Below are 21,685 nucleotides of genomic sequence, written 5' to 3'. Positions count from 1 at the left end.
AGCTGTGAGGAGGACACTGAGAAGGGGCAATGGCAGCTACGAAACGGGTGCTCCTCCCCAGCCAAGATCTGCTGGAGCGGCCTCCTCTGACCCAAAAGGAACACGCACAGCTACGCCTCCAACACACACTACAGCCCTGTAGCGCTGCCGACGGGGACGCTGCCTCCGCCAGGCCTAACACAACGCGCCAGCTACTGCAGGAGTGCCCCTACGCCATGACGTCACTGGGGATGCACTCGCCACCCTGGATGCTGGTGACGCAGCAGCGGAGGCGGGCCTGGCACTGACTTTGGCACCTCCCAGACCACAGGCGAGAGCTTGGTTGTGGGGCCGCTGTCACCTGGACCAAGACACCCGAGAGACCATGGGGAGGGAGGGGGCCAGAGCCCATGCTCAGAAGGACAGGGACCCCAAGCCACGAGAGGAGCCGCTGAGCATGAGCAACCACAGCAAGTGGCAGCCGCAGATTCTGCCCTCTGCACAGGGACCACTGGAGACCCCGATCAGCTACCTGGAAACCCCAGTGCCCACCTGGCATCCAGGGCTGCAGGAGGCAACAGGGAGAGGTGCAGCCAGGAATGCCACCAGCCCTGGCCCTCCCTGCGAGCACGCTCTCCCCCTGCTCTAAGAGTCTGCTCTCCATCACCAAGGAAACAGACCGCCATGAAGCCTGAGGAGTGGCAAAGGCCACCCGCCGCCCTGTCAGCCAACCTTCACGCTGTATTTGTTTTGTTATCTGTAAGGAGGACCAGCATTCCGGAAAAACAAAATAACCAAATAACGGTTTTAGTGCAAAGCTGAGATGATCGTAAAGCCTCGCCTCCTGCGGGGATAAAAATGCTGGCTTCCTTAAAAGGAAGCAATCTGTAACCCAATTTGAAAATAAAATTGTATTTATCCTTAAATGATTTAAATTAGCAATTATATGAATAAAATGCACTTCCAAATATAATAGACCAAACATGGTATTTATAACTGAACCATATTATATGGAGTGCATGGGCTACAAAAAGAAAAAGGTGAATTTTACTGTGGGAAAATAGTTCCCACCCACAGCCTCCCCTGATGAAGAGCCGCTGTCTTGCACTCCCGCCCCCAGGTACGAAAATCCCTAGAACGTTTATTTGCTGACCTATGGCTTACTTCCAATCTTTCGGCCTTGGCTGCCTCATGCAAGTGAGGATCATGGAATCTGAGTCGGAAGGAACTAAGATATCATTTAATTTAGCCCCCTGGCTCAGCGAGTGACAAAAATGAGGCCAAGAGAGACCATAGGTCGCATATGAGCTCCGCCCTGCCCAGTGGGGAAACCAAAGACTCTACAGTCATGACATTAATGGCATGAAAAGCAATGTCCTACAAATTATGTCTCAAGCTAAATCTGGAATAAATTCTTCATTCATGTTGGGGGAAGAAAAGGAAACTTGGTAAAAACCAAGGGAGAGGGAGGGAGGGAGTGAGGGCAGCAGACAGGCGCTCAGCAAGTGCGCCGCAGCCAGATCTGGGCGATGTGACCGTTTACAAGGTGCGACATAAATCACCTCATAAAATATCTGAATAAAAGTGCTATGAGAGCAGCTCAAGGCAGCAGATACATTTCAGTCCTCTTTAAATTACGTCCGGCAGTTATTCCCCTGCAACGGAAAGATCAGTGCAAGCTGTCCAGCCACCCTGGGAAATCTTAACCAAGAATGAACATGGACGCAGACAACACACTGAAAATTACACATCTCCATCATAAGACTGAGAGCTCGATACCAGGCAATGACAGGGAAACCTCGCCTTCCACTTTGGCTACAGCAAACTAGTTCATATCAGGCTAACCCTTGAGCCAAGGACAAGAGGACTGGTTAACACATAAAATACATGTATGCATGACAGAAGCCTTGGCATCAGAGAGGTACTGGGGCAGCCAGGACCTGAGGGGCCAAAATACGAGAGAGAAAGAAAGCAAGAAGGGGGCTTACTTTGAGCTCATTTTTCCCCGAGGGGCACCTGCTGAGATACAAGCCTCTGCCTGGAGGCTGAGGCGCTGACCCTGGGGGATGAAGAGGGTCAGCGCCTGCCAAGGCGAGGGGTCCACGTGAACACCCAGCTCACAGTTGAGAGGCCACTGCACTGGGAGGAAGGAGCAAATTGACTTAACCGACATACATGGAAGTGACAAATCTTAACTAACATAGTCCCTTCAAGTATACACAAAACATACGCAAAAGACAACACAAGGATAAAGCAAAACTCAAAGAATTTTGAAAAACTGAAATTACATACAAGTAAATTCAGTGACCATAGTGAAATTAAACTAGATATCCATAACCAAAGCAAAATACTAAAAAATTCACAAATGATAGAAATAAAGAAATACTCTTTTAAATAACCCATGTGTGAAAGAAGAAATCAGATATTAGGTATTATTCTAAACTGAATTATAATGAAAAATGATATTAAAAAACTTGCACAATCCAGCTAAAGCTATATATAGGTGGAAATTAGTAGTCTTAAGTGCATATATTACAAAAGAAGAAAGTTTAAAAAAAATTCAATGATCTAAATATTTATTTCAAAAGAGCAAAGTAAAGCCAAAGAATAAAATGAAATAATAGCAGTAAGAGTAGAAATTGACTTTCTAAAACTCTAATAAAGATAAGTAAATTAAACATGGTTGTTTAAAAATATTAATAAAATTATCCTAGCAACTCTAATGAGGAAAAAAAGAGAAAGAACAAATAAACAATATAAAGAATGAGGAGCCGGCCAATCATGGGAATAGAAAAAGAGGACAACCTCATCACATTTTAAGAGGTCAGCATAACTTTAATAACAAACCTGACGGGGGCCAGTCAGGTGGCACAGTGGTTAAGTTTGCACACTCCGCTTTGGGGGCCCGGAGTTCATGGGTTTGGATCCCGGGTGCAGACCTACACACTGCTCATCAAGCCATGCTGTGGCACTGTCCCATATATAAAATGGAGGAAGGCTGGCACAGATGTTAGCTCAGGGACAATCTTCCTCATTAAAAAAAAAACCTAACAAGGATATTTCAAGAAAAAAAAAAACCACAGGTCAATCTTAGATGAAAAAATTTAAACCAAATATAATCAAACAAATCCAGCAGTATATAAGAAACAAGATATTTTAAAATCAAGTTGGAATAATCAAAAATTGAGTCAAAAATCAATCATGAAAATTTAACCCATGAGTCAAATAAAGGAGAAAAATCATACGATTAATAGAAGCAGAAAAAAATCTAATACATTAAGTTGAACCAAATGAAAGTGCCATTGTGTAGACTGAAAAAGATCACCCATCTGCAACATCACATGGTCCAACCTAATATTTTAACACCGGTTTTCCCGAGAAAAACTCAGCAAACTAAGAACAGAACTGCGTTAACCTGATAGACCCTATTTACACAAAGCCTATAGCAAATTTCATACACAGCCAGGAAATGTTGAAAACCTCTCCCTTGACATTCAAACAAGACACAGACGTCCACCACCATCAATTCTGTTAAACATCTGATTGAAGGTCCTAGACAAGGCGACAAAGCAAGGAAAAGACATAAAAGGTTTAAAAATTAGCAAAGAATAAAGTATTCACTATCCAATTCAAAAAAAACCCAAAAGAATCTAAGATAAACCAGTATAATAATAAGAAAACTCTGCAAGCTGTCTATAGACATGGTCACTATACAAAAATTAATTAGATTTCTAAATACAAAACACAAGTGAAAAAAAGAAATTTTAAAAACAGAATGGCATCAAAAAAAAATACCTTGAAGTAAATCTATCATAAGAAACAAAAGACCTCTACATTGAAAACTACAAAATGTGATTGAAGAAATTAAAGACCCAAATGAATAGAAAGATATGTTCATGGATTGGAAGACTTGAAACAAATTGATTTACATGCAAGTCAATGCACTCCAAAAAGAGATTCCAGTAGATATTCTGTTGAAACTGAAAAGCTGATTTTAAAATTCATATGAAGGAGTTGGCCCCACGGCTGAGTGGTTGAGTTCGCGTGCTCTGCTTCAGCGGCCCAGGGTTTGGCTGGTTCGGATCCTGGGCGCGGACCTAGCACCGCTCATCAGGCCATGCTGAGGCGGCGTCCCATGTCGCAGAACTAGAAGGACCCACAACTAGAATATGCAACTATGCACTGGGGGTCTTTGGAGAAAAGAAGGAAAAAAAAGAAGATTGGCAACAGATGTTAGCTCAGGTGCCAATATTAAGGAAAAAAGAGACTCTAAACTTCATGTGAAAATGCAAAAGGTAAGAAGAACCAAGACAACCTTTAAAATGATCAAAAGTTTGAGAAGCCACATTACTAGGCACTGCGACTAATTATAAAGCTACAGTTAGTTAAAATGGGGTTACACTGTCGCACAGAGAGATAAGTAGACCAATGGACTAGGATGCACTCCGGAGAGAGACGCACGTATACACAGACACCTGACTAATGACAAGGTGACACTGAAGAGCAGTGGAAAGGATGAATGTTTTTAATAAACACTGTTGTGCCAACTGAATATCCAAATGGGAAAAGTAACCCTCAATTACTACCTCACACTGTATTTTTTTAAAAAATCAATTCCAGGTGGACCATAGGTCTCAATGCGAGTGGGTAAAACAATGAAGCTCCTAGAAAATAATAGAGTATCTCCATGGCCTTCAAGCAGGCATAAATAACAGCCAATAAGTTGGACTATGTTAAAATTAAGAACATCTGTTCATCAAAAAGCATCATTAATAAACTGAAGCGGCAACCCACAGACTGGAGGAAATAGCGAAGGAAACAGTAGCCAACAAAGGACTCATCCCTCGTCTATAAATATCGCCTACAGATCAGTGAGGAAGACAGAGACAAGCCCACTTTTTAAATGAGCAGAAGACTTAAACAGCCACTTCCCCAAGAGGACATCTGCCTGTTCAGTCCATATATGCAAAGATGCTCAACATCTTCAGTGATCAGGAAAATACAAGATAAACCACAGTGGCTGAAATGAGAAAGAGTAACAGTACGAAGCACTGGCGAGGGCGGAGCCAGCGGATCTCTCATAGCTCAGAGCACAGATGGATACAGTCAATCGGAAAAACCGAGGGGTACACACACACCTTATCAAAGGAAATGCATACTGATGCGGACCGACAGACGTACACAAGAATGTCACAGCAGCATTATATGTAACAACCTCAAACCACGAACCACCCACATGTCGCTGACAATTGAACAGATAAGTAAACTGTGCCATGCTCATGCAATGAAATATTACACACCCATGGAAATGAACAAAAGGCTCTAAGCCACAATGTCAGTAAGTCTCACAAACATACTGAGTGAAAGAAGCCAGGCAAAAAGAGTAAATATTTTATGATCACATTTATAGAAGGTCAAAAACAGGAAAAATGAATCCAAGTTGTTAGAAGCTAGAAAAGCAATTGCCGGGGGCAGGGGGAGGATGGGGCCGGGACTGAGGGACACGCGTAGGGGCTTCTGGGGGCTGGAATGCTCCATTTCTTGATGTGCGCGGCAGTTACAGGTGTTTCCTTGGCTGAGACTCCATCAAGCTGAGGACTTACGGTGTGTGCGCCCTCTGGACACCTGTTACACGCCCATAACAAGTTCACGGTGGAACGGGGCGCTCAGGGCAGCACGGTCTACAGCAGCGGCAGTGGAAAGGCTAGAAACAAACTCACTACCCACCATGGGACTTGCTCAATGAATGTCATCACATCCACACACAGCCGTGAAAAAGAAGAAGGCTGTTCTTCCACTGATTCAGAATAATCCCCAAGGGAAAAATGTACAAGTTAGGAGCCCCAATATCTACGAGTGTACCAGCGTTCACGCCCAGAGAGTGAGCGAGAGAGAATGTCTACAAATCTCCTTTATTTTGTAGCTCAAGTTTCATCAACAGACCTTACTAAAAATGGAGCAGACAGTACAGAGGGTTCCCATATACCCCACTAACAACAACCTGCACCAGGCTCCCTTTAGTAACATCTCACGTTACTCTGGCCCATTAGTCACAACTAACGAACCAACACTGACATATTATTACTAACTAAAGTCCATACTTCATCCGGACCTCCACGGATTCCCCTGATGTCTTTTTTCCACCCAGGATCCCACATGGCATTTACTCATCACGTCTCCTTAGGCTCCTCCTGGCTGCGGCAGTCTCCCAGACTCCCCTTCTTTTTATGGCCCTGACAGTACTGAGGGGACCTGGCAGGTAAATAGAGAACACGCCTCTACTGGAATCTGATCTCTTTCTCATGGCGAGACTGGGGTTCTAGGTTAGGGGGAGGAAGATCAAGTGAGCAAAGGGCTGTCCTCACCAGGACAATAAACGCCCGGGCTCCAGGAAGGCTGAGCGTGCACGGTGCCCTTGCCTAACACCAGCACCGCCACTGCCCGCCCAGGGCCCTCCCGCGCCTCCTGTCTCACCGACACAAGCTCCATCTGCGGAAAACAGTTACCTCTTTTCTAACTGGAAGAAATCAGCATTCAGGAGAGTAAACAAACTGAGGCCTACAATGGGCAGACGAGGGGAAAAAAATCAAATGCTTCCATCTTCATCACACATCGTGGTGATTAGCAACCAAGTCAGATGGCCGCTGCTGGGTCTGACATTTTGTGGCTCCTCCTTTCCTCTGAGCTCCCAAATTGCTTCCAAGGAGGAGGATGAATTCACAGCACATCCTCATAGCAGCCCAGAGCCAACGTCTGCTCCCAAACATACGGCGACAGAGGAGAGAGGATGCACCCCAGCGGCCCTGGCCATGCGTGACGAAGCTTTCCAGGAAAGGCGCGAGCCCAGCAGGACAACTGCTTCAGCTGAGGGCTCAGACCCGGCCCCGGCGGAATAAATAGCAGCTTGGACCCAGCCCAGGCTCGGGACAAGTGACAAATAATGAGAACAAGGAATGCTGGCTTGTTTTTGTGCACTGCTATCTCTGCAGGGGGGAAAGAAAAAGAAAAAGGGAGGGAACGTCTCAGATTTCTACTCCCAGGGGCTAGTCTTAGAGAAAGAACCAGAGATGGGTCTGAGCCAGGTTGAGCATGCAGAATGACGTTCCCCGGGACACAATGATGGCCTTGGAGTAGGGCGCAGCTCAGCCTCACCCACCAGCCAGGTGGGCAGGCTGCTCACAGAGAAGAGGCCTGTACCAAGGATGAGCAGAGAGAAACCTCAGCTATCAGCTGGGGGCTCCAGGCCACCACCTGCATCTGTCTTATCTCAGTTCCCAAACGAATTGCTCCTCCACCTCCCAGCTTGCCTCCCTGCAACCCAAAGCTAGTGCATCCTGGAGGCCTGCCTGGCTGCCTCTCCCTCACCTCCCCACCTCCCCCTGCACGCTGGGCAGCGCAGCCTCTCCCACCACGCTCTCCTCTCACCCAAGCATGGCCGCCGCCCCCACTTACCCATGTTCAAGCAGTATCTGAAACGTCTTCATCGTGACGCCTTTTCCAACCTCTGCAGAGCACACCGAATTCCATGTGATTCTCGAAACTGACCCTCAGCTGCCCCCTCCGACTGGTGTGACCATCAAACATCATGGAGTCACTAACTCACATGCTGCTAGACAGCAATGTCACATTCAAGTTCAAAGTTTGTTCGTGTTTGCTTTTCAAATCCAAAACTAGAATTTGACGTTTAAACTTGACATATCACTATATAAGACATGAGAAAATAAGTTCATACTATATTTCTTGGGTAGTTTCCTAAATCTGCTGCAGTTGTCATGGGATTTCCATGGATTTTGATGGATATACTTTGGAACTGACAGAGACCACTGTATTCAATGAGATTCTGAGCTCAGTCAATCCAGAAGATTTCATAAGCATCCCAAGCAAAAGGGAGATACAGCCACGGAGAGCATTTCAGAAGCCCCTGGTGGAAGGTTCTGGAGCAGGATTCTCGTGTCACACGGGGCACAGCCCAGAGCCTTGCAGCTCTTGCCCCATGTTAAGTCTACAGGAGCTTAGTTTCAGCTTCCCAGTGGTAGTTTTGTTTCCAGTAAGAACATGCTTGTAAATTGACTTGAAAGGGATCCAAAAAAATTGTGAAGGCATAGGAAACCCGTATTTAACAAAAACTTGTGAAAACTATGTATTTAGTTTACATAAAACCAGAGTATATAGAACCTGGCTTTATAAAAAACAACGGTAAAGATGTTCTCTTGACGAGTGATTTTAACCAGCGTCTTGCAATGAATACAGGAACTCATACACTGAGCCACCTGCCCACTCTTGTCCAGGTGAACAATGGCTGCCGTCTTGGATCCAAATCCCTCCAGGCGAGGACGAGTGTGACCAGCCGCGCGGGCCAGGCCTGGGGTACACTGGACGTCCACCTACTATCCGCTGTCAAAGGCTCTGGGTTTTGACTGTAAATTTAGGGTCATCCTGCCCAGAACTCTACTCCCCAGGGCCCCAGTGAAGGTCTTTGGGAGAGAAGACCCGCAATCGCCTGTCTGCCCGACCACCGACTCCATCGTGCTGCACGCGCAAGCACCGGCCTGAGGGCCAAAATCAAGTCGGTAGGTGTGCTTCTGAAGGGCCAGGGGCTGGTACTAGGAACGCGGCCCCACCGTTAGGGGGCAGACAGGGCAAGAAAGCCCTCAGCAGTGACGCACGCTCAGCACACAGAGGCCAATGGACGCAGCTGCCTCCGCCCAGTGGCCACCCGGCCCCTCCCCCGGCCCATCCCCAGGGGAAGCCCAAATGTTTCAGAACTGGAAACTGCGGGGAAATGCTAAAATAGTGTTCTCTCAGGCAATTTAAACAACTTGAGAAACACCCAAATTGCTCTTTCCTTCTCATAGATAGTACTAATGCTTGAAATAATGTCCCTCAGCCGAGCTCCAGAGCAGACTCATCCCATAGGGTCACACAGAATCCCCCAAAATCCACAAGGAAGGCGCTAAAAACAACCTCTCCGGGGGCCGGCCCAGTGGCCGAGAGGTTAAGTTTGCACACTCTGCTTCAGTGGCCCAGGGTTCGCAGGTTCAGATCTGAGGCGCGGACCTACACACCACTCATCAAGCCACATTGTGGTGGCATTCCACATGCAAAGCAGAGGAAGATGGGCATGGATGTTAGCTCAGCAACGATATTCCTCAGGCAAAAAGAGGAGGATTGGCAACAGATGTTAGCTCAAGGCAAATCTTCCTCACCAAAAACAAACAAACAAACAAACAAAAAGCCACCATCTCCTCAGGGACTACAATTGTTGAGGCCACATCCATGCAAATTGGTCCAGCAAACCCACTCATAACAGGATCTGTGCAATGTCAGAAGACGTGAGAACAGTGACAAAGGCAAAGAAACATCCCTCCCCATGGTGCTCAGGCATCAAGTCCTATGACCTCGTGGAGAGTTCAGGAAAACTCAGCCAAAAACTGAGAAAGTGACCTCTACATCCAGGCCAGGGCCACTAGGCCATGTGAGTTTTACCCTCAACACAGGTGCTGGCCAGCTGAGCATGGAGGTACCAAGTTGGGACACCAGAAGGCTGGAAACCTAAACAGGGAACAAGCAAGGGTAGGGTCCCCTGCCAGATGTCCTCCACTGTAACACACCCTGGGGCTGGGACAGTCTCTGCAGCCGGCCAGGGCACACCGTCTCCCAGCTCAGGACAGTTGCTAGTCACCTGCCAGGTGCTGCTGCTCCCCTGCCTCCAAGGAGCCCCCAGCCCTTCTGTGAACCACTGCTGTGCCCAGCAGGCCACAGAGAGGCTGACCTGTGCCACTCACCTGCTAGTGTCGACACAGCCCCACCCGACTTTCCACACCACTCCGAGAAATAACATTTTACAAAATGCTGCCTATGACTGGGGAATAACAGAAGGGAACCAAATCATGGAAAGATGTAAAAGCCCATGGACAATCTGACAGTTCTCAGAGGGCACGGAGGCCCCGACGCGGATGGCCTAACCGAACTCCTAGCCTGCAGCTCAGATCCCAGCTGGTGCATTTCCTAAAGGCTGGGCTGCTTGGGGCAGGGAATACTGCACTGCGGACTCGGCACGTCCTCCATCCACATGGAATTCAGATTTATCTCTGCATCCCTCCAGCCATCAAATGCCTTCACCCTTTATCTTCCCCTTGTAGCTGATGCAAGTGAAGACAAACACCTCCTCTCAAAAGTCTTCAAGGATACTGACGTCAAAACGCATATTTAGAAAAGAACCACCTTCCAAGATTGAAGCATTGCCTGCAAAGACGCAAGGCTCCCCACCATGCAGACCCCACTGATGCGCTGACGGCCTCCGGTCTAGAGCAGGCACCCTGCTACCCCTTTCCTGACGCAGAAGACCAAGGACAGGGAGCCTGCCGGAGACGAGGGCCACTGAAGATCTGGTTCCCTCTTTAGCAACCACACCCTAGTCCCTGTCACTCAGAAAACTGGGCCCAGTGCCAGTTAACCAGTGACTGCAGACACCCATCACATGCCTCCAAGGGGGATCCCGATCCCACCATCACCACCATCGCCACCAATGACTCGATTTTCAACATATGAGAAGTATCTGGCCCTACAGAAAATAAGCTTCCTCATTTCTCGCTTCTGCTAACACTTCCCAATGACAATCTCTGCTTCTCATGCCTCTACTTTCTCCTAGTACCTTCTCAAGTTTTCTAAAAACTCCTTATCTAAGGGCACGTAAGAAAGAAATCAATTAACCCTGCCCCGCTCCCTTCCCCGATCCTTCCAGTGAGACCACAGTCCAGCAGCCAGTGCTCTGGAGCCGTCCACGGGTGAGCAGGAACACAAAGTGGACACCACAGGTGCGCAGGCAAGCACAGCGCTGGGCTGTGGGCTTTGCAAGCACATAAGAATGGCAAGCAGGTCTGCAGCCCGTACGTCAGACCGAGGCGGGGAGACGGGGCTTTAGGGATCTGTCCATCAGCCCTGGATGTGAAGTAAATCAACGTGGATGTGAAGAGGGGGAGCATCGAGAATTCCGTCACACTGTTCCATCCTGGAGGAATTCCACTAAACACACCATTACTGTAACAGACGTGAACAGGTCAGAAAGGGCGCCCTGCCCAACGTCTAGAAAACCCAAGTGTGCTAAGGACAACCCATGGGATCCTCTGTAACTCCAACAGCATTTCACAAATCCTACTGAATCAGCAAGTCAAGGAGAGACACGGTTCCAACAGATGTCCAACTTCTACAAAGGACTTCCTAGGAAAATTCATCTATATTTAAAAAGGAATAAACTTGGGTATGAATGCAAACAAATCAAAATTGAATCTGTACCTCTTCAAATGTATGGTGCTCTCTTGGCTTCAGCACCTAACAACCGGATCGTAAGGAGCAATCTTCTCAAAAATAGCCTGAGTTTAAAGCTTAAAAAAATAAACAAATTGCCACCAATCACACAAGCTCCCTCAGCGGAAGGCTCTGAAGACGACGGCTTCACCACTACAACCCTCAACATCAAACGTGTACACGGAGTCAAAGAGCTCAGCTAAAACTTAGGAGAATGTACTTATACGCAGAAGTCAAATTCCCCCAATTGGGGACCACAAAATAAGTAGCATCAAGATGCTTAAACCAATTTTACATAATTCTTTACAAATGCTATTTCAAATGGAACAAAGATAAATAGATAAAAGAAAGTGCTTTTAAATCAGCCTTATCACTATCTTTAAAAGTATACAGTAACAGTAAAAGTTAGAAAATGGTTGTTAAGTTGCACACTGTGTTTCACATTAAAATCTCAAACGCTCTAAAGTTGCATTTCAGCATGGAACGTTCCAGTTCTGAGTTAGATCATCGCATTCAGGTAATAGCAATGGCAACACTGGGCAGAGGAGGAGGAGGAGAGGATAAGAGCTGAGGGTGACATGGAGCTTGAAGTCCAACAGGACGAAGGCCGCCATCGAACATCTGGGCTCATGGCCCCAGCAAACGGCTGAGAGCCGCGAACCCCAGGCGGTCCTCCAGGGAAGCGGCCCACCCCCCCCGCCGCCACACCCAGGCCGCGCTCCTACAGACCAGGCTCCAGGCCACCAGTGCCCGGTCCGTGAGAGGCAGAATTTATCTGTTCTATTTCTATTTGCTTGGTAGGAAGCAGGAAGAAGGGAGAGGCAAATATGAAAATAACACGATAAGGTTTCTTTTCATCATCCATTGCTTATCACACCTTCCTAAAGGCCAGTATTCCCAATATCTTACTGATTAAGTGGCTAAAAACAAACCAATTTAAAAACAAAAAGCCAGATATAATTCTACAAAGTTTACAGTTATTTGTCTCATTTGATTTTTTTAATCATTATAATTTTCCTAAAAGTGTCTATTTTTTATCATGTTCTCATGAAATAAGCAAACAAAAGGTTCTTAAGTGGAAGAAAAATGAAAAGTTTCAACCAAAATCTCCCAAAATAACCTGGTATGCCGGTCACCCAGTCAGCTCTTTCCGTCCCAGCTTTCTAAGGACTGGCAGAGAGCAGTTCAGAAGAAGTTCAGAAATATACTCAAGACACATAGGAAGCTGCACGAAAGCCAAGAATTTCAACCACAGCAAAACTACGCTCATTTAAATGACAGGACACACAGCACGTGTCCCAGGAGAGGGCACAGCGTGAGGGAGGGGACAGGGGACACGAGACCCAAAATCCCTTCTCCACTCCTCCAGGGTCTTGGGACTGAGAGGGAAATGGGATAGCGTCAACCCAGGGAGCAGCAGCGCCCCCTGCTCCAGACCCACATGCCCGCCGCCCATCTCTCCGCTCCCAGTCTCCTTCCTCCGCCGTGCCAGGCACTTACTCCAGGGTCCTGGGCTCAGCCCTCCATTCCCCACCTAGGCGGGCAAGCTCCTGCCCTGCTTTCTGGACTCAGGTCACAAGTCCTGACCTCACACATCCCTTCCAGGGGGCCTCCATGCCCGCCTGCCCATACCCTCTTACCACATGAACCACACTGTACTGAGGGGCCTGTTGTCTCTGCCTGGCCTGGTCTGGCAGCTCCACGCAAGTCAGCAGGATCAATTCCTAAGTGGGTCCAGTGTGCCCTGCACCTTCCCAGCAGAGGGACACACATCTCTCAAGGGCAGATGACCAACTCTGGTTCCAGGTTGGCCTCTGATTCGCTGCCCGACCTTAGGCTCAGCACGTGACAGCAATAAACATTGGTTTCGCCATCTATAAAACGGGAACAATGCTGTTCGAGCTCACTTCACAGGGTTATCACGCAAAAGAAAGGAAATAACTAAAACACAATTCAGAACCAAGTCTTAATGCCTCCTGGCCACCTGACAGCCCAGCAGGGTTTGACTTGGAGTCAGCGAGTAACCAGTGTGGATTTATTACTATTGTGAGTTTTACACATCTCCGGTGCCAGAGAGCCCCACAAGTCCCAGCGTCTGGAGGCGGCTGCACATCTGCCCACCTCCGACCTGCCCCCTCGCCAGGCGCCTCAATCACAGCTTTTCTCTCCCACCACCGAGCTGCACTCAATGGCTCCTAATGACTCTCATACCAGGTTTTCCATGTCAAATACATACCAGGAGTTCATTCTTAAATTTCAATATCATTAATCATCCAACATTCAGCATCTCGGAACTCAGAAATTTGCATTTCCACAATGGTGGCTTTGAAAAAAAGGACATAAATGCAAATGTTCCACAAACTGTATAAGAATTTTCAGAGATTGCCAAAACAAACCATCAATGCTCCATTGACAGTGAATTTTCTGAGCTCTTCATAACGAGTGAGTATCCGTGATTTTTAAAGGACAAAACACAATTTGAGAATTTAAAAAAAAAAAAGTAGGTTGAAAAAGAAGTCGTTACGTCTCCATGATTTCCAGAACAAACCTTGTCTGATTGAGATCTCAGATAATGATGGCATGGAGGATCCGGTACGGTGACAATTCAAGAGCTGCGAATGCTCCTGTGCCAGCCGCCCGGAGAAGGCCTGCAGGCACGCGCTACAGAAGAAGACACACAGGGGTATTTTTGAAACCCTTCCTTTAGAAAGCAGAGCAAGCAGCACCAGAGGCTTGCAAGCTTCCCCCATCCCAACACTATCCTGAAGAACCGAGGCGTTTCCATCTGCCCTCTCTCAAATACCTGCATGTGGCATGGCGTTAAGGAACAGTTTACTCTCGCCAAGTCCTGAGGCCTGAGCCTCAGTCCCCTCTGCCCAGAACTCCCCCAGGTCCGCCAGCCACTGGGGACTCTCATGCCTTCACAGAAAGGTCACGAAGAAGCTCTTCTCCAGCTGTCGCCAGCTGCTCCCCGTCTTCTGATGGGCGTCAACTCAGACCCTGTCTCCTTGCCTAAGCTCCCAGGACTCCTGCCAGCTGGCTGCACCTGCTGCCTTGCACACCACTCATACTGGGCCTCCCCGGGCTTGGGCCTCCCCTGGCCTCACTCAAGGCCACTCTGCTCCCCAGCTCTCCACTTGCCTCGTAGGGCCCGGGGCCTCACTCAGAGTCCACCATCAGCCTGTCCCCAGCAGCTCAGAATTTTCTTTATGTTAACTGCAGGTCCTCAAAACTCATTTCCTCTCCTTAAAACTTTGCAATATTCCTGAAACATTCAATCATTGCAAAGCATGATTTAAATGAGATAAAAATGTTTCTTTCTGAGATAATTTCTATATCAAAATATAATAACCTTGGAGGCCAAGCTGGTTGAAATAAACAGACTCAAGATCAAAGAAAGGAAGACTGGAGCACGAAGATGAAGCAGCCCGACTCCCAGCTCGGCCCAGCCACAGGGCAGAGCCTTCTCCCGGGAGACGCACAGGCTGAAAACTGGACGAGGGTCTGAGGAGATCAAACTGTGTCGAAACTCACAAATCACTAAGTTATTGTCGGCACAGACTTTCTAGCTGCTTTCATGTGGATGGGGTATTTCAGACTTGACAGAATATTAAGAATCGGAGAATGGTCCAAATTCAAACACTGATCTTACATATACAAGTTTCCCTCAACACAGTTACTCTGTTTTTAACTAAACACTATACACACGCCTCTGACCAAGATGCAGGAGAGATAGGACACTTGAAATACTCGATTCCAGTCCTGCTCGACCAGTTTTCCACCAAGAGCATGGTCCGGAAGCCCACACATGGGTCCTAGAGACTCCATCATGGAGCTCCTGAAGATTTACAACGTCTCATCAGGACTTTAGACAGAAACGTTACTGCAAGGAAGGTAAACTGCACTGGTGGGGTGAGTGGTGTTAAAAAGGCGACCGAGGGGCTGGCCCCGTGGCCAAGTGGGTGAGTTCACGCGCTCCACTTCGGCGGCCCAGGGTTTCACCGGTTCAGATCCTGGGCACGGACATGGTACCGCTCATGAGGCCACGCTGAGGCGGCGTCCCACATGCCACAGCTAGAAGGACACACAACTAAAATATACAACTATGTACTGGGGGAATTTGGGGAGAAAAAGCAGGGAAAAACAAGGCGACCGAGTGACAGTGCCTGGTTTTCTTGTAAGCCATCCAAGTTACCAATATCCTAGGCACACCTGAACCACAAAGCAAGACTGCAGGCCGTTCTGGGAGGGAGACGAGGGAGGGAGGGGAGAAAGAGCCCTTGCTTGTCCTGCTAGCAGGCCCCCAAGCGAGTCCACGCTCCCTCAGTCTTGAGCCCGGAACTCACCTTCAAAGCAGAGCCCTGTGTCCTGATAAACCCATCGTGACCTGTCTCAGCACAGCCCCAACAGGAAAAGGTCTGGAGAGCCAGATCAGGCAAGAAGCCTAACACTGCAGAACCTCTTCTCATTCTTCTTACTATCAAAGAAGAGTTCTTCTAGGCTAAATCAATTCAGGCCCTTTCCCCGGGCCACTCACATCATTAGAAATAGTTATTCAGAGCAATAAAAGCCCAACCGTTAAGAGCTTTTACGTCAGAGGACAGGGCCTGGCTCTGGCAAAGTTGAGAAGGAACAGCAATAAAATCATAATGCATACCTCACCCAACACCAGAGCGAGTTTAAAGAAAAGCAGAGGAGAGAAAAACTATGCACATCAAATAAAAAGGTCATTTTACCATCAAGGCAAAGCCAGATTGCACTGCAAGGGTGAGGGGAGGGGCCAACGGCCGCTGGAGTCTACCTGGGCCAGACAGGGCTGAGGCAGCGAGTGAGGGCCACACAGGCGCAGGGCACAGCAGGGCCCCGTGCCAGGCGGGCAGGCGGGCTGGGGAAGAAGGCAGGGGAGAGAGGGAGGGCATGCAGCCAGGAGTGCCTGAGGACTGCACATCAAGTGATGCTGACACAGAAACAGGACTCGCTCCTTGGGTTGAAGAAAAGAGACAAAGAACACCTAGAAACTTCCCTTCAAAACAGCAAACTGAATAATTGAGGATTATTTCTCTTCCTCCCCAAAATCTACTAAAATGACAAAATATAAACAAAAATATGAAAGGATTTATAACAATGTTAGACAGCAGGAAAATATCAAAGGACAAGAAACTTGGAGGAATTTCCTAGAAAATATAAATCCCATGGGATCAAAGTGATGGGAAAACAATCTTAGCGAGCAGTCCATCACCCCAGGCAGGGGACAGCCTCAAAAATGAGGGAGCAAACAGATTCAGAGCTCAGTCCAACTCCCGGCCCGAAACACTGCAGAGAGGAAGTGCTGGGGCAGCTGGTGGGGCAACAGGGCTGTGTGCTGATCCGGGCAGTGGCAGGCACCCTGCTGCAGCTCTGGGAGGGAGGGTAGACCCCTTAAGGAGATCTGAGCACTCGAGAGAAGTGGGAGGGCCCAGTGAGCCTCACGACCCTAGCACACCATAACAGACATCCACAAACAGAAGAGAAGGGAAGATGCTCAGGCCAGGAAGGAAGCCCTGCCCTCACCAGCTCCATCTCATCCGCAGTCTCTGACCCACTGAGAGGCACAGAGACAGCAGGGGAGCGGGTGGCAACAACACACACACAACCTGACAGGACAGCCACTGCAATAAACATCAATGGACGAATTCCCCACGTAAGAGGCAAAGACTCTTGGGAGGAAAAAAGCAAAACCCGGCTCTCTGCTGTCCACAGAGATAAGCCTCAAAGAAAAGGCCTGGGAGGTGAAGATAAGTGGATTTGTTTGTTTGACAAATGCTTCTTAGCCAAAAGAAACCAAGGGCAGAAGTACTTTTAGGAGACATGATAAATTTCTGGGCAAAGAAGCCTTAAACAAAAAGAAACACATTGTATTCTATGAAGAGACCTGGGCTACCAAGAGATAGTCATTAATTTTTAAGCACTGAAAATCACACTGAAATATATAAAGCAAAAAACGGTCAATAATGCAAAAAGAGTATTATAAATTATAATCAAAATTTCACATTTTCCCGGAAATCAAGCAGACCAAAAAAAAAAAAAAAAGAGTAAAGCTACAGTGATTTAAATAACGCAATTGAGTTAATATGTATAGATAAAATAACAGATAAAGAACACATACATATACTCCTATACAGAAGTATATAATGTATATGAATTAGAGAACTTTACACACAGCATTGATGTATACATACAGACTTCTTTAGACCAAAAAAAGAAACAAAAAGGGAAAAAAAGAGCATCCTTTCTCCTCAAATGCCTGGGTGGCACGTACAAAATCTGATTATGTCTATACCAGGTCAAACAAAAATGTGCATCCCCATTTATACAGTAATGTGAATCCAAACAATAATTTTCCCCTAGCATGCTGACATAGTGCTGGTGCGGACGAAGAAAAATATGCATCCTCATAAACTGTAATTAAGCAGATAAGTTGAGACAGAGTTTCCGGAGCAATCTGACAGTAAACCTAACGTTTTAAATGCACATGCCCAACGACCTAGCAATTCTACTTCTGGGAATTGATCCAACAGAGATACTTATAGAAGTGTATGTGCAAAATGTATGCACAGTAATTGTCTGATGCCAATTTGGGGCTATAAATAGGGCTGCACTATAAATAGTGCTGCAACCACAGAAATAGCCATCTACAAGCTATGGAAAAGAGAAAGTCAGATTGATATCCATACTAACATCAAAAGATGCTCATAATGCATTAAAATGTGAAAAATAAAACACAGAACCCACACATGGGATGATTACTCTCTATTAAACGTTTACACACACACCCCCATACGTTCAGGCACAGGAAAAAGGCAGGCTGCCAGCTCCACAGCGGCCCCTCCGAGTGGGAGGGAGAGAGCTGGGCACCATTCAGTCCTGACTTTACATGCTTCGATCCAGACTGCTTAATTTTGTTTTACAATGACCATATATCATTTCTTTATATCAATCAATAAGTCAGCAATTTAAATCAATAAAGCCTTTATATCTAAATACAACCAAGGGTCCTGCTTTCCAGAGCCTGCAGATAACTCCAATCCAGGCCAAGGGGAGGTGTGAGAACATTCTGGGGAAGTCCCAAAAGAGAGACCCAGATCCTCAGCCTCAGCCTCCACTCTGAGCCGAACCCGGAGACACCGGGGTCTCTTGGATGTCTAGCATTTGTCCGGGGGCCGCAACCTCCCCTCTCACACAAACTCAGGACAGACCTACTATCTAAGTGTCCCCAAAGCCCTCACTGCACTGGAAGCAGATGCCAGCTGGGCAGAGCACTGCGCAAGTCCCACAAGAGGCTGAGAGCTGTCAGGAGGCCAAGGCAGGACTCAGGCTTCCATCGGGTGTGTGCACTGTGACTCTGCCAGGGGAGAAAGAGACATCCTAAATACATGTGCCCATAACACGCTTCTGAAGCTAAGAGCCAGACAAAGGTGGTTTCAATCCTGTTTGGCTACGTGTTAGCTCTGTGACCTTAGACAAGTCACATCCTCCCTCCAGCTCTGAGACCGCTGCGGCAGCGTGAAGACAAAGTGCTTGTAAAATGCTTAGCACAGCACCTAACGAGGAGCACTCAATCCCAGGAGCCATTCCTGAGGCCACCCGGAGGGGCGCGACCTCTGTGCTTCTCAGACTCAGCCCAGAGGCCCGGTTACAGGAGCAATGCTGTCCCCCCGAGACCCCAGAACCAAAGAAACTGGATAAGACATCCACTCTCCAAATTTCAAATTGACCTTTAAACATGACCCTGCTAAGGCGCAATGCTTTTCTCCTGGCATCAAAGAAACGTGTGTGCCACGCAAGTCGGCCTGCAGAGCAAGGCCAGAGACTTCACCCCATATCCCCGCAACGCCTTTATCAGTGGTCCTTTCACTGAGAGGAAGCACAAACGACCTTCTTTGCACTTGGTGCTGTCATAAACCAACAGTGGCCATTATTAAGAAAAGCAAAAGTCCAAAATCCGGCAAGCAAGCCGCGGGCACGGCGCCCCCATTTCCGTGGAGCAGAGCACGCTGTCTGCCGGGACGAGGGCCGGGCCTTACCTGGATGGCTTTGGGAGCTCATGCTAGCAGCTCACTCCTTCAAGCGGTTCAAAATGGCTCAGAATTTCCACGTAAACAAGCTCCAAAGTTCCACCAACACATGCAAGTACCGCCACGGCAGGCTTGGACCACAGCCACAGAAGCTCCGAGCCTCGCTGACCACGTCTCCCAGGCCACGTAATCCCAGAGGAGGGCAGGGTCTCCCACCGGCTCTCAGGAAGGAGGTGACCTGTGGGGCTAGAGAAAGAAGAGAGGCTTCCGTGAGGATGCAGGGCTCTTGTCCGGACAGCAACATCCAGCTAAGGAAACTGATTTAGTGTTTTTCTCTCTTGTTTTGACCATGGATTGGTGAAACAGTTCATATGGAATAGTTTCTACCCATACAAACCACTTGGAATCTGTTAGCAAATATGTGTATTTACTACGTGTAAAATACATATTATGTGTAAAATGGTGTCTGTAGAGTAGAGTTTCTCAGTCTCGGCACTAATCGACAGAAAGTGTTTTAAAAGAAAAATCAGGTTAAGCCCACTCCTGTCACACGTTTTTTCATTTCGGCACACTCCCATCCAGCCTGTATCCACAAACATTTGTGACACAGTTGCAATCACAGAATTTAAGTCTGACTTCAGCTTCCCTCACTTAACACACCTTAAATGTTTCCCCATGTTTCCATCTTTATAATTACCATTTTCTCAGTGTATTTCCATTTTCTAATGATAAAAGTAACGCGTGCTCATCAGAGTGTTTAAAAAGTCATCCACGATGCCATCACACAGAGGCCAACACTTGCTAAACATTCTGACATTTTTTTCTTTGCCTTCTGCCCATACAGACTGCCAGCTCTACAGCTGTACATCCTCTTCTCTTTGTTGATTTCACAGTCGAGAATTTTCCAGTGTCATTAACAACTCTTGGTAGTACCTTTTGAAGGGCTGCTTCCCGTCCATTTGTGATAGAAGCTGCCCCTTCCCCACTGCAGGTGGTCCTGATGAGCCTGCCCGTCACAGGGCACTGTGGCCAGACCAAAGGGTGGCACGTGACTCTAGCTCAGCTCATCAGATCCTCTGTCCAAGACCAGACTCTTCCATAGGTCAGTCACGGAACAGAAGGGCCCAGAGACAAGTCCAAGAAGTCCAGACAGCAAGGCTTGGCCTCTGTGATGGGCTCATGGATGACTTTTTAAACTGTTCTGTGACTCACAGGTATTACTTTTATAATTAGATTATGGAAATCGAGAAAACGGTAAGGATGAAGATTCTCCTATTGACCTGTCTCAAGGCGCTTCTGAGGCCTCTCTCTCATCTCTTCCTTTAACCATGAGACAAATCCCTGTCCTTGATTAAATTATTCAAGGATTTTCCCCCCTATTGCTTATAACCAAAGAATCCTAACTAACTCATCATGTAAGGGATTACTCACTGAAGGTCGGCTATTGAGGCGGTTTCCAATTATATGTTATCTGTAACTCTGTGAATAATATCTTTACGATTATTGTTCTATATCTGGTTATTTCCTTAGGCAACACAGTGACTTATTTATCTCAGGTTCAGAATTCTTACTCATCTCTTGATCAGAATGAAACATCATTGTCTGAAAGGCAACGTAGACGGTATATTGCAAACCACTGCAAATCTCAGATGGCTCTGTATCCTTCACACAAAAATCACAACTTGGCTGGGTATAAAAGTCTCAGATCACAAACATTTCTCCCTCCAAATCTTTAAACACTGCCCCACCCTCTGCACGGCAGAGAACTCCAAGTGCAGCTTAACAGCATCTCCTTTCTAGGTCACCCTTGGGGACCGAGTTCCAGTGATGCTGTTGTTGTTGTCATTTTCTTCTGTCAGGACTCTGCTAGGATTTTTTTTTCCTTAATCTTGAAATTCAAAACTGCTGTCAGAAGATATACGGTAAGAGTCTCTTTGCATTTATTTTGCTCCAAACATGAACCTTTCAAGACATACAGGTCTTCTCTCTGCTCAGGAAAATGCTCCCCAAGGAAACTATGATGATTATTTGTGTTAAACTTGCTGTGGCATCTTCTGAGACTCCTTACTATCTGGCTGGCAGCTCGCCATCGTATCTGGCCTCTCTCACCACTGGCACATCTGTTGTTTATTCTGCATTCCCAGGCCTGTTCTCAAGTATGTTCTCCACATTGCTGCTGCTATTTTCCACAATATCTTATAAGGACACACGTCACACTGGATGAGGGGCTTCACTGACTCCAATATGACCTCAATGTAACCTAAATGATCACATCTGCAACAAGCCTATTTCCAAATAGGGTCACACTCTGAGGTCCTGGGGTTAGGACTTCAATAAATCTTTTT

The 21,685-nt window shown here is 47.2% G+C and overlaps 1 protein-coding gene across 7 annotated transcripts in view; it reads right to left on the bottom strand.

The window, feature by feature from the left end:
* The window catches only part of HDAC4 (histone deacetylase 4), a 335,893-nt gene that overhangs the window by 274,696 nt on the left and 39,512 nt on the right, over window positions 1-21,685 (bottom strand). For 5 of the 7 annotated variants that reach the window (XM_070489241.1, XM_070489244.1, XM_070489243.1 and 2 more), the window contains exon 1: window positions 12,927-13,074. In XM_070489241.1, the coding sequence (XP_070345342.1) occupies window positions 12,927-13,059 (133 nt within the window). In that variant the 5' untranslated portion in view covers window positions 13,060-13,074. Of the gene's footprint in view, window positions 1-12,926; window positions 13,075-15,632; window positions 15,784-19,349; window positions 19,587-21,685 lie in introns of those variants that run through there. The other 2 variants (XM_044751535.2, XM_070489249.1) reach the window with 2 other exon arrangements.

The sequence above is a fragment of the Equus asinus genome, chromosome 19 (assembly GCF_041296235.1).
Source record: "Equus asinus isolate D_3611 breed Donkey chromosome 19, EquAss-T2T_v2, whole genome shotgun sequence".
In the NCBI taxonomy this organism is placed as follows: domain Eukaryota; kingdom Metazoa; phylum Chordata; class Mammalia; order Perissodactyla; family Equidae; genus Equus; species Equus asinus.
The sequence above is the reverse complement of the archived record's forward strand: the minus strand, read 5'-3'. Positions and strand labels throughout refer to the sequence as shown.